The sequence below is a fragment of the Geotrypetes seraphini genome, chromosome 9 (genome assembly GCF_902459505.1).
Source record: "Geotrypetes seraphini chromosome 9, aGeoSer1.1, whole genome shotgun sequence".
In the NCBI taxonomy this organism is placed as follows: Eukaryota; Metazoa; Chordata; class Amphibia; order Gymnophiona; family Dermophiidae; genus Geotrypetes; species Geotrypetes seraphini.
Window position 1 is genome coordinate 151,520,740 of NC_047092.1, and position 13,809 is coordinate 151,534,548.

General features: G+C 45.7%; 1 protein-coding gene across 2 annotated transcripts in view; it reads right to left on the reverse strand.

The window, feature by feature from the left end:
• ATR (ATR serine/threonine kinase) overlaps positions 1-13,809 on the reverse strand; it is a 152,935-nt gene that overhangs the window by 91,201 nt on the left and 47,925 nt on the right. For both annotated transcript variants that reach the window (XM_033958442.1, XM_033958441.1), the window contains 3 exons: positions 12,072-12,257; positions 8,369-8,461; positions 7,365-7,495 (listed from right to left, as the gene is read on the reverse strand). In XM_033958442.1, the coding sequence (XP_033814333.1) occupies positions 7,365-7,495; positions 8,369-8,461; positions 12,072-12,257 (410 nt within the window). The remainder of the gene's footprint in view (positions 1-7,364; positions 7,496-8,368; positions 8,462-12,071; positions 12,258-13,809) is intronic.

Below are 13,809 nucleotides of genomic sequence, written 5' to 3' on the forward strand. Positions count from 1 at the left end.
AACACTCTGTTCCGAGCCATGTCAAACAGTATTCCCAAGTATTCCAGTGACTGTGTTGTAGCTAAGTGACTCTTCTTGAAGTTTATCACCAAGAGCAGGCTCCCGAGTACTGGTGAAAGCATATTGAGCCACGAAAATTGCCCTGTCCCGAGGCCTACTGTCTTGTAAGGACTTTGGCAAATGATCCGACACACTAGCCATTGTCAAGACCCTTGCCAAAGAGCAATTGCCCTTTAAAGGGGAAGTTGCTCAATGTCACCTGAGAAGTTGAGTCACCTGCTCACTGCCTGATTCAGAACATTCTGCAGGCGGAGATAGTATATGCGGAGATCTTGCTCAAGACCCTGAAAGCACAGTTACTTACCGTAACAGGTGTTATCCAGGGACAGCAGGCAGATATTCTTAACGCATGGGTGACGTCACCGACGGAGCCCCGGTACGGACACTTTTAACTAGAAAGTTCTAGTTGGCCGCACCGCGCATGCGCGAGTGCCTTCCCGTCCGACGGAGGAGAGCGTGGTCCCCAGTTAAGATAATCCAGCTAAGAAGCCAACCCGGGGAAGTGGGTGGGACGTAAGAATATCTGCCTGCTGTCCCTGGATAACACCTGTTACGGTAAGTAACTGTGCTTTATCCCAGGACAAGCAGGCAGCATATTCTTAACGCATGGGTGACCTCTAAGCTAACAGAGAGGGAGGAGGGATGGTTGGCCATTAGGAAAATAAATTATGTAACACAGATTGGCCGAAGTGTCCATCCCGTCTGGAGAAGGTATCCAGACAGTAGTGAGTAGTGAACGTGTGAACTGAGGACCAAGTGGCAGCCTTGCAGATTTCCTCGATGGGCGTGGAACGGAGGAAAGCCACAGAAGCAGCCATAGCTTTGACCCTGTGGGCCGTGACAGCACCTTCCAGTGAGAGACCGGCCCGAGCATAACAGAACGCAATGCAGGCAGCAAGCCAGTTGGAAAGCGTCCGTTTAGAGACAGGGCGACCTAGACGGTTAGGGTCGAAGGACAAAAAGAGCTGAGGGGACGAGCGGTGAGCCCTGGTACGGTCAAGGTAGTATGCAAGGGCACGCTTACAGTCCAGCGTGTGCAACGCCTGTTCCCCAGGATGAGAATGGGGCTTAGGGAAAAAGACAGGCAACACAATGGATTGGTTGAGGTGGAAGTCCGAGACCACTTTGGGAAGGAATTTAGGATGGGTACACAGAACCACCTTGTCATGGTGAAAAACAGTGAAAGGTGGGTCGGCAACCAGTGCATGCAGCTCACTAACCCTCCTGGCAGAGGTGATGGCAATGAGGAAAAGCACCTTCCATGTCAGAAATTTGAGTGAAGCAGTGGCAAGAGGCTCAAACGGAGGTTTCATGAGGGCTGATAAAACCACATTCAGGTCCCAGACGACTGGAGGAGGCTTCAGAGGTGGTTTGACATTGAAGAGGCCCCTCATGAACCGGGAAACCAGGGGATGAGCCGTGAGAGGTTTTCCGAGGATAGGTTCATGAAACGCAGTGATGGCACTGAGGTGGACTCTGATTGAGGTGGATTTGAGGCCAGCATCGGATAGAGAGAGCAAATAGTCCAGTACAGTTTCCACCGCCAATGAGGTGGGATCGTGGTGATGCAGTAGACACCAAGAGGAGAACCTGGTCCACTTCTGATGGTAACATTGGAGGGTGGCCGGTTTCCTGGAGGCATCCAAAATGCGACGGACAGGCTGAGACAGATTCTCTAGGGAGGTCAGCCCGAGAGAAACCAAGCTGTCAGGTGGAGCGAGGACAGATTGGGATGTAGTAGAGACTGATGCTGCTGCGTAAGTAGAGTAGGAAACACAGGAAGAGGAATGGGCTCCCTGGAGCTGAGCTGGAGCAGGAGGGAGAACCAGTGTTGGCGAGGCCACCGAGGAGCGATGAGAATCATGGTGGCTCTGTTCCTGCGGAGTTTGAATAGCGTCCGCAACATCAGAGGCAGTGGAGGAAAGGCATAGAGGAACCGATCCGTCCAGTCGAGCAGGAATGCATCCGGGGCCAGACGATGAGGAGAGAAGAGTCTGGAACAGAACTGGGGCAGCTGATGGTTGTGAGGAGCTGCAAAGAGGTCCACTTGAGGAGTGCCCCAGAGAGCAAAGATGGAGTGGAGTGTGGGAGGATCCAGGGTCCACTCGTGAGGTTGAAGGATGCGGCTGAGATTGTCGGCCAGGGAGTTCTGTTTGCCCTGGATATAGACAGTCTTGAGGAAGAGACTGTGGGCCGTGGCCCAGGTCCAGATGCGGATGGCCTCCTGACAGAGGAGGGGAGATCCGGTGCCGCCTTGCTTGTTTATGTAGTACATGGCGACTTGGTTGTCTGTGCACAGGAGAAGAACCTGAGGGTAGAGAAGGTGCTAGAAGGCCTTGAGAGCATAGAACATGGCCCTGAGTTCCAGGAAATTGATGTGATGTTGACGCTCCTGAGGGGTCCAGAGTCCCTGGGTGCGAAGATCTCCCAGGTGAGCGCCCCATACATAGGGGGAGGCATCTGTGGTTATGACCATGGAGTGAGGGGGTAGATGAAAGAGTAGACCCCTGGAAAGATTGGAGGAGTTCAACCACCATTGAAGAGATTGCTGAAGAGACGATGTCACAGAGATGGGATGAGAAAGAGGATCCGTGGTCTGTGACCATTGGTTGGCCAGAGTCCATTGGGGTGTCCTGAGGTGGAATCGTGCCAGAGGAAGCACATGGACCGTCGAGGCCATGTGGCCCAGGAGGACCATCATTTGCCGAGCTGGAATTGAGCGACGAAGGAGCAGCCGACGGCAGAGGTGGAGCAGGGTCCGTTGGCGGTCTGAGGGGAGAAACGCCCTCATCAGAGTGGTGTCGAGGACGGCTCCAATAAACTGAAGTCGCTGTGTGGGAAGCAGATGCGACTTGGGGTAGTTGATCTCGAACCCCAGGAGGTGGAGGAAGGAGATGGTGTGCTGAGTGACTTGTAGCACAAGAGGAGACGTAGGTGCTTTCACTAACCAATCGTCCAAGTAGGGGAACACCTGGAGGTTGTGGGACCTGAGAAAGGCCGCCACCACAATGAGGCACTTGGTGAACACCCTGGGTGATGATGCGAGGCCAAAGGGTAGCACTTTGTACTGATAGTGACGGTGCTGAACCTGAAATCAAAGGTAGCGACGTGAAGTCGGATGGATTGGAATGTGAGTGTAGGCCTCTTTGAGGTCTAGGGAGCATAGCCAGTCGTGTTGAGAGAGAAGAGGGTAAAGCGTGGCCAGGGAGAGCATTCTGAACTTTTCCTTGACCAGACACTTGTTGAGGTTCCTGAGATCGAGGATGGGACAGAGGTCTCCAGTCTTTTTGGGAACCAGGAAGTAGCGGGAGTAGAAGCCCTGACCCCTTTGGTCTGGAGGTACCTCTTTGATGGCATTGAGAAGAAGGAGGGATTGGACCTCCCGCAGGAGGAGTTGGGATTGGGAGGAGTGAGAAACAGACTCTATGGGAGGATTGTCTGGTGGAAGAGTCTGGAAGTTGAGAGAGTAGCCGTGGCGAATGATGTTGAGGACCCACAGGTCTGATGTGATGACTTCCCAACGGCTGAGGAAGAGTTGAAGGCGTCCTCCGATCGGCTGAGGAAGAGGCAATGATGGTGGGAGGCTGGCTATGCCCTGGAGAAAAGAGTCAAAAGGGCTGAGATGTTTTTGACGGAGGGAGAGGCTTGGCAGGTTGGTGAGACTGTGAGCGTGCCTGAGTTTGGTGTTGCTGACGAGGTCGGCGAGGCTGTTGTTGAGGCGGGTTGAGAGGTCTGGCCGAGAACCTGCGTTGGTAGGAAGACTGCTGTCTGTAGGGGCGAGCAGGTGGAGTCTTCTTCTTAGGTTTGATCAGGGTATCCCACTTGGTCTCGTGCGCTGAGAGTTTCTGGGTAGTTGAGTCCAGGGACTCCCCAAAGAGTTCATCACCAAAACAAGGTGCGTTAGCCAGGCGGTCTTGGTGATTAATGTCGAGGTCAGAAACTCTCAGCCAGGCCAAGCGCCTCATGGCAACAGCCATGGCAGATGCTCGAGAGGTCAGCTCAAAAGAGTCATAAATGGAGCGCACCATAAACTTCCGGAGTTGGAGTAAACTGGAAATTTGTTGTTGAAAAACCGGGACCTTACGCTCAGGGATGTACTTTTGTAAGGAGGAGAGTTGTTGCACCAAATGCTTCATGTAGAAGGAGAAGTGGAAGGTGTAATTATTAGCCCTGTTGGCAAGCATGGAATTCTGATAAAGGCGCTTGCCAAATTTATCCATCGTTCTGCCCTCTCTGCCAGGAGGGGTGGAGGCATAAACACTGGAGCCCTGGGTTTTCTTTAAGGTGGACTCCACTAGAAGGGATTCATGGGGTAGTTGAGGTTTGTCGAACCCCGGGATAGGAATGACCCTGTATAAACTATCCAGTTTTCGAGGGCCTCCCGGTACCGTGAGAGGGTTTTCCCAATTTTTGTAAAAAGTTTCCCGTAAGATGTCATGGACGGGTAACTTCAAAAATTCTTTAGGGGGTTGTTCGAAGTCCAGGGCATCAAGGAAAGCCTGGGACTTCTTAGAGTCGGATTCCAACGGGATAGACAGAGCCGCCGACATTTCCCTTAGAAATTTTGTGAATGAGGACTGTTCAGGTTTGGAACTGGTATCGACCATCGAGGGTTCCTCGTCCGTTGATGAAGCCTCATCATCGGTACTGGGTGGGGATTCTTCCCATAAGTCTGGGTCCCTGACGTCGGTGTGCGCAGGACGGGACGGTGGTGTGGACGGCTCAGTGTGGCGAGTCTTAGAGAGAGATTTGCCAGAGCGCATCGAGACGGTACCGGGGGAGGAAGACCGGTGCCGGTACTGGTCTCGGGGGGACTGGTGTCAATCTCGATGCCGGGGAGGGTCGGTGTCAGAGCGTGGTTGCACGGGAGGAGTGGTTCAGCCGCGAGTACCGGCATGGAGGTTTTCAACGGTACTGATGGTGTCAACACCGGTGGTATGGTGCGAGGCTTGGGCCGGTCCGGTACCGGAAGGAGCGGGGCCAACATTGCTGGCAACAAGTGTTGGAGTTGTTGTTGTAGTTGCTCCTGCAATTGGCTTTGGAGTATGGCCACAATGCGGTCGTCCAGAGGAGGCACCAGTACCGCTTTTTTCTTTTTCGGTACCATAGGTGCCGCTCCATGCCCCGGCGATGAGGAGGCCGATGACGAGGCACTCACCGAAATCGGGACGGAGCGTTTGTGGGGTCAGCGTGATGCCGGGAGGACCGGCGTCGCCACTGTGGCAGGAGGGCGCTCAAGGGAAGTGGAAGGCTTCTTAGCCGGCTTACCTGGTGCCAGCGACCCCGAGGAAGGATCAGGCGTCGTCGAAGTAGTCGGTGCCGACTTTTGCGGTGCCGTTGACGGCGCGGCCGATTCCATGGCAGATCCGGTACCGAAAAGGATATTCTGTTGGATCTGTCTATTTTTTAATGTATGTTTTTTAAGAGTAGCACAGCGGGTGCAGGTGTCAGCCCGATGCTCTGGACCCAGGCACTGTAGGCACCAATTGTGCGGGTCAGTGAGAGAGATCGGGCGTGCACACCGCTGGCACTTCTTAAAACCCGGCTGAGGGGGCATGAAGGGAAACACGGCCTCCGCAAAATCAAAACCGGAGGCCTGTATGGTGGCAACAGGCCCCGCCGGGGCCGGCCTGAAAAATAAAGAAAAAAGAAAAAGCAAAGTTTTTTGTTTTTTTTTTAGAACGGAAAAGAAACCCGAAGGAAAAAGAACAAAAAGAAAGACAATTTCGCAAGCGGGAAGGCAAAAATCAGATTTTTCAACAGCCGTTGAAAACACATGCGTCTTCTTCGCTCCGCGGAAACGAAGAAACTGGGGACCACGCTCTCCTCCGTCGGCGGTGCGGCCAACTAGAACTTTCTAGTTAAAAGTGTCCGTACCGGGGCTCCGTCGGTGACGTCACCCATGCGTTAAGAATATGCTGCCTGCTTGTCCTGGGATAAAAGGTCATACAGAGCATCCACCACATAATCAACACCTGCCAGAAGGAACTGGGGACTTAAGGCATAGTCCAGATCAACACTTTCAAAGCATGCGGAAACCAGAACATTGACATTCATTCCCTTTTCTTATGTGTTCAAAAAACAGCAATTTCATCTAAACTTCCTCCAGTCTCTGGAACAATTTCTCTACCCTCTCATTTGATGATTCATCTTCTTCCAAACACATCTTTATATAAACACACTCCTCCAAATTATCTATATCAGTTCTCTCCTATAACATCTTACCCACACTCTCTATCACTCCTTCTTCCTTCCCACAGCTCACCTTCAAGATTACAGAAAAAAAATCCCAGAAAAATGATGCAACCAAGAAAGAGATCGACTCTCCTCCATCCCCAACATACTGAATAGTAAATCCAAAGTACGCCTATCATGGTGAGTGGAACCACTAATCAGCTAGCAAAGGCCAAAATCCTCCAAATTTTTCACAAACCTCTGCAAGGTCATACACTCCACAATATCCACATACAAATTACAATCCTCAACCACCATAAAATCCTGAAAATGTAAAATGAGCCCTAATCATATCTAAAATGGAATTCTACAAAACCTGCATTCTCTCGGGGGAGATCACACATTACTAAACAGCCCCAAACTCACACCTTTGGAGTAACATAATAGCAGAGCTTACACCTGTCCAGTACATTAACCAAACTCTGTTGCAAACCAAGTAGAGAATGACAAGGGGGAAAAAAAACCCTGTCCCCGTCCCCATCCCATCCTCGCAAACCATCTGATCCCATCCGCACAAGCCTTGAATAGTTTTATACTGAACTTGCAGCAGATACTTTACTGCGGGGACAAGGCCATTCACCATTCCACAGGGCAATGAATGGGCTTGCCCCTGTACCTGCAGCAACCAGTCTTTTTTCCCCCGTTCCTGCGGGTTACCCATGGCTAGCTGCGGGTAACAGTCAATGTGTCATTATCTACCTCCAAGCTTTTAACACATACCATCACTACCCTTGAGTATAGTGAGCCTCGACTTCCAAAAGGTCCGGTTGATATGGTCGAAATGGACCTGAAGTCCAAGCATAGAAACAACAACACAGGCAACAAGGACCAGAATTTTGAGAGGATACTTGTTTGCTCTTCTCAGGTACCGATACTTGGGGTGACCCAGTATTTCAAGCTCTGACAAGGATAGAGTATGGATTTCATATTATAAGGGATTAAGACCCAGAATCTCACAATAGGCTCTTAGAGCAGGAGTGGTCACAGTATATTCAGCCAGGTCATAGAGCATAGTTTATTATTTTATGTTAGTATGAAATGCTTTAAATAAAAGGAAGTTGTCATTTCACCTGCAGCATAACTCAGGGAAATCCTCTTTATATCTGAGGCCAGTCCTGAGCGTAGTCATCATCTTGACTCTTACTGAGCTTATGTGTTTTGCCCCCATCAGTTTCATCAAAGACACCAGACTGTTTAAGGCCTAGAAATAAAAAGTTATATGTATTAAGAATAGGTGGATACATGTAAACTTTTTAACTTTTACACTGACAGAGAGGAGGTACTTTAGGGCTTTTTTTTGTACAAGTGAACAAACCATATAGTTTATCTGACTTACTTTCTTGTACCTCCTTATTCTCCATGCATAACTTCTGGTTACATTTCAAGCTTTTGTAACATAGGACTTTGCATATTATCCTTGCCTTACTCTACCCACAATTTTTTTTAAATTTATTTTTATTGAAATTTCAAATACTTAACATATCACCATCTTCCTGAGATTCAACAGAAATAAGATAAATACAATGCATCATGACATGAACATATATAAAGAAACAAAATAGATTCAAGTTTCAGGAAGCATATTAAAAAAAAAAAGTCTTCCCAAAAATTAATGTTTATTTTTTTTGTACTGTACACTGCTTAGAATATCTTCTTTTACAGGTGGTATATTATATAAACTGAACTATGATCCATGAACTATTATTTCTTTGTCGTGACTATGGTATACTCATCAGCTTTGTATAGAATATTCATACTCCTTCTCCTAAGGGCTCCTTTTATGAAGGCGTGTTAGGGCCTTAATATACGGAATAGCGCGCACTAAAATGCTGCGCATGCTAGCTGCTACTGCCTCCTCTTGAGCAGGCGGTAGTTTTTCGGCTAGCGCACACTATAGCGCACACTAATCCAGTGCGTGTGCTAAAAACGCTAGCGCACCTTCGTAAAAGGAGCTCTAAGTCCACAAATTCCCCAAATATCCCCATACTGCAATCACTGCTCTCTCCTATATAAGCTCGTCCAGGAAACACACAGTATCATTTTTGTATCTGTGCTGTAATATCTTCTCACTTACCATTTTCTTATCTTCAATGCCAATGCTAGAGCTCAGTAACTGCATGTTAAAAAAGGCTAAGATGCCCAGTAATTTAGGTTGCAAATAATCAGCCTGGAAAAAAAAATTAAAACAAAAACAGGTTGGCAGTTTAAGTTCACTGAACATAACACAAACATACTGTAAAAGCTTTGTAATTAAGAAGCTCTATTTAAATACCAGGCAGTGTCCTGATAATTAGTATGTGTCATCCTCTTTCCACTTACAATGTAAGCCCTACAGGAAGGGAAATCCTTTACTTACTGTGCTTAGATTACTTGTCTTACAATATTGTTATCTTTGTACAACTCTGCATTAAAGAGCAGATTTATCCTGGACCCTCAGTACAGTCAGTAACTCATTAGTGCTCTTACAGTTTAATTGAAATGTTATTTATAATAGGAGAAGATAAAGCGCTTTGTTAAAGGAGCTGTGAAGTACAAGTTTTGAAATGAGCTTGCTACAAGGATATGATTTGACTTGTTTCAGGTTACAATGAATAATGACATTAAATCTAAATCGCCAAGTCACAAGCAATTAATTCACCTTAAAATCACTTCTCTTTGGACTTAAGGATTAGCCTAATGATTATAGTAGTAGGCTGAAAACCATGAAAGTCCGGTTGAAATCCCTCTGCAGCAGGGATCTCAAAGTCCCTCCTTGAGGGCCGCAATCCAGTCGGGTTTTCAGGATTTCCCCAATGAATATGCATTGAAAGCAGTGCATGCACATAGATCTCATGCATATTCACTGGCAAAATCCTGAAAACCTGACTGGATTGCGGCCCTCAAGGAGGGACTTTGAGACCCCTGCTCTGCAGCTTCTTGTGACTTTGGGCGAGACACTTAACCCTCCACTGCCCCAGGTACTAAATTAGATAGTGCACTCACAAGAGACAAGGAAATACATTCAGGTACAGTATGTAACTCTCCCTGAGCTACAACTAAAAAAGGCATGAGCCAAATCCTAATAAATATATTAACAGATATAGCAGAAAACACTGCTTGGCCATAATCAGTAAACATTCTGGAGTCCCATTACTCTATTTAACTGCCCTCTTGTATAGTTTTAATATCTGAGCATGCAGCTCTTATTACACTTTCTTATGCTTATTTTATTGTGTATGAGGCTTGCACTGAAATGAACTGTAAAATTTCTTAAAACTAAGAATGTGCCAAGAAGGATTACTGTAATTTATAAAGAAAACAAATATTTAGGGGGCATCAAATTCTGATGTTTTTGTGTATTTTTGAAAACCATAAGTCTTTTTTTTTTTTTTAAACTTCTTTATTCGTTTTTGCATCAATCAACAAGTTTACAATTTTATACAATATATTATACACAATCACTTGTACATTCTTAACCATATATCTTATCAAATTATAAAATATCCCATCCCCCTCCCTTCCCATCCCATTTCTATACTACAATCACATTCATATTCTATTTTTTTCCTTAGATATTCATTCAATCTTGTAAAGGTGCCAAATCATTTGAATATTCCATTAATGGCCCCCATATCTTTTTAAAATTATTATAATTCCCATTCTGTAATGCAAGAGCTTTCTCCATTCTATATATATAACACACTGTATTCCACCAGAACTAAACCATAAGTCTAATACTAGAGATTGACTTTTAACTATCAAAGGAAAATTAGCTGTTACCTGCTAATTTAATTTACTTTCCTTTAGTCCATCCAGTCCGGTCCAGAGAAATTAATGGAGACTGAGAATGCTGATTCTTGAGTGAGCCAATAAGGACATTGCACAGCCCCTAATAGAATCAGTAGAAACCTCTCAAAAGAAGAAAGGAATAGAAAAAATGTCTGCCATCTGTGCTACTGCCCATCCCCAATACAGCCGCACACATGTTGATGTTTTAATGTGGAATTGTTTCACTTTGTGTGGTTTAACCCCTCCCCCCCTTTTACAAAATCATAGCACAGTTTTTAGCACTGGTTGCAGCAGTAACAGCTCCAATGCTCATAGAATTCCTATGAGCATCGGAGCAGTTACTGCCGCAGCCGGCACTAAAAACTGAGCTACGGTTTTGTAAAGGGAAGGGGGGGTTAATGTACAGTGCTGCATACATCTGGCAGCGCTACAGAAATGATTAGTAGTAGTAGTGGTGGTTATTTAATCATTTTTTTGTAACTGCAAATAAAATTTTTGAATTGGCAACAAAACTGCTCCCTGCAGAGCAGAACAAAATGGCGATTTTGAGCCAATCAGGCCTTCGGCCTCTCCCACTGCATCCCAAGATGCAATGGGAGAGGGAAGCCCAGTCATTTGCAGCAAGGAGCCCTGTAGGCAGCAGGGAGTGCACTTCCCTCCTGCCGTTCTCTCATCCGAAGGTACTGGAGGGTCTGGGGACGTGGGAAGGGGGTCCAGGAATGTTGGGGGGAGGCGGAGATGTCAGGGGGAGGTTTGGGATGGCAGAGGGATGTGCGGGAGGTCAGGGGGATGTTAGGGGGAGGGGTGTATGGTTCCATGGCTCAGCTGATCATGGCAGGGGGAATCCCCATCAGCTGAACCACCAGGAATCCCCGAAACTGATTCAGCTGATGGGGATTCCTCTGCTGCGATCAGACAAGTTGGTGGGTACATCTACAAAACTTGCTTTTGTACGTTTTTCACCAAAAGCTATACTTAGCTAATTTTCAAAAATAAAAAATAGACATTTGGCAGCTTTGAAAATGGACATTTTTCCAACTGAGTTTGTGGACGTCTTGCACAAAACGTCCAACCTCAGACTTGGGCACACTTTCGATTTTGCCCCTCTTAGTGAACAGAGATCTAGAATAGGTTGAAGGCTCTGAGTTTTCTTGGGAATAAGGAAGAAATTTGAGTAAAATCTCATATTTTACTGTGTTTCAGTACTTCTTCCACTGTGCTGTTCTGAATAAGAAGGGTCAGTTCCGCTGCCAGCAGTGGTATGTGGCGATGATGAGTATCATCCAATAAACAGTGTAGACACTTGAAGAGCTGGGACATATATTTCTTTATTCCAGAAGAAAGAGACCCGACACTGGCAGTGTTTCGGCTCTTAGTCTGCCTCAGGAGTCTTTTGAGCAATCATACAATTTTTTTTTTTCTTTTGTCCCAATCTTTGATTGAATTATTTATAATGATGATGAGTATGGCATGGCTGAGGAATTTGTGAAACAAGAACTCTTGAAAGGAAATTGAATCGATAGCTTTGCAAGATGATATTCAGGACCCATTTCTCCATTGTGACAACCTGCCATATGGGAACTGAGTGCACACAGGCCTCAGCCCCAGCCAGTCAAGGGAAAAACAGATAAGAGCCTAGATGCAGAAAAAATAGAAAATACCAAGAAATCCAATAAATCATTGGCTTTTATTTTTTTATTTTAAAGAAAACTGCCAAAACCGGAGAGAAAAAAAAAAGAAATAAGGACTAGAAATTATCTAAGAGACTGAAAGGCTCACCACATCCACCACCTGCTGGAGAATGAGACTATTGTTTCTATTAGGGGCTGTGTAAGGTTCTTATTGGCTCACTCAAGGATCAGAATTCTCCGTCTCCACCTGTTTGTAGGTATACACAACCCATCAGTTTCTCTGGATCGGTCCAGAGAGATGCTAAGGAAGTAACGTTTCAAGCACAGTGACAGAGGTTATGTGACAATGTTTACCTGTACCGATATGATTTTTCTTACCATCATCTCAGGTAATGTGATGTCTCTGGGCCCGTGATATGGGTCATCGCTGGTTGCAAAGGAAGCCAGTATTGCTAGTCCATTGAAGACCTGTTCATAGTGCTCTCCTATACGAAGCAATAATTCATTGTGTAGTCCTTGATAGTCCTGTCTCAGCAAGCTGCCCAGTTCTATATCAGTTTCATTCTAAAACAGTATCAAAATTATATGAGATGCATGGTCTGAAGTTACTGTTATTTTGCCTCTACTACTTTACAATATCAAGAACTAAAAAGGTGCAGCTCTGCTTTCTGCGATATATATCTTAGTATACTTCCTTTCTTTATTAAAAAGTGAATATGGTCCCTCTTCACAAAAGTGGCTGCAGAGATGAAGCGGGAAACTACAGACTGGTAAGCCTCACTTTGATTATTGGAAAAATAATGGAAGTGTTGCTGAAGGATAGGATAATAAATTTCCTAGAATCTAATGAGCTACAAGATTCAAGACAACATAGTTTTACTAAAGGTAAATTGTACCAAACAAATCTGATTGAATTCTTTAACTGGACGACCAGAGAACTGGATCAAGGACATGAGCTAGATGTAATTTACTTAGATTTCAGCAAAGTCTTTGACACAGTTCCTCATAGAAAGATCTTGAACAAACTTGACGAGCTGAAGTTAGGACCCCAAAGTGGTGAACTGGATTAGAAACTAGTCGACAGAGACGTCAGAGGGTGGTGGTTAATGGAATTCACTTGAAATAAGGAAAGGTGAGTAGTGGAGTGCCCAAGGATTGGTACTGGGGCCAATTCTATTCAATATATTTGTAAGTGACATTGCTGAAGGGTTAGAACACAAGGATTGCCTTTTTTAGATGATACCAAGATTTTAACAAAGTGGACACCCCGGAGGGAGTGTAAAACATGAAAAAGGATCTGCAAAAGTTGGAAGAATGGTCTAGCTAAAATTCAATGCAAAGAAGTGCAGAGTGATGTATTTGGGAAGTAGAAATTCGAGGGAGATGTATGAGTTGGGAAGCGAGAGGCTGATATGCATGGACAGGAAGAGGGATCTTGGAGTGTCTGAGGATCTAAGGTGATGAAACAGTGTGATAAGAAGGTGGCTGTTGCCAGACGGATGCTAGGCTGTATAGAGAAAGGCATAACCAGCAGAAAAAAGAAGGTTTTGATGCCCCTGTACAGGTCATTAGTGAGCCTCACTTGGAGTACTGTGTTCAGTTTTGGAGGCTGTATCTGGCTAAGGATATAAGAATACTTGAAGCGGTCCAGAGGAAGGCAAAGAAAATAGCAGAGGATCTGCGCCAAAAGATGTATGAGAAGAGACTGGAAGGCCTGAACAAGTATACTTTAGAGGAGAGGAGGGACAGGGATGATATGATACAGACATTTAAATACTTGAAAGGTATTAATATAGAACCAAATCTTTTCCAGAGAAGGGAAATTAGTAAAACTAGATAGCATAAATTGAGGTTGCGGGGTGGTAGACTTAGTAATATAAGGAAATTATTTTTCATGGAAAGGGTTGTGGATGCCTAGAATAACCACCCAAAGGAGGTGGTAGAGAGGAATACAGTGACAGAATTCAAAAAAGGGTGGAATGAACCTTGAGGATCTCTAATTAGAATATGAATGATATAAATTTAAGAACTATGGCCGGTACCAGGTGGACTTGCACGATCTGTGTCCCATGTATGGCAATTCGGTGTAGGATGGGCTTGGGAGGGCTTTGATGGG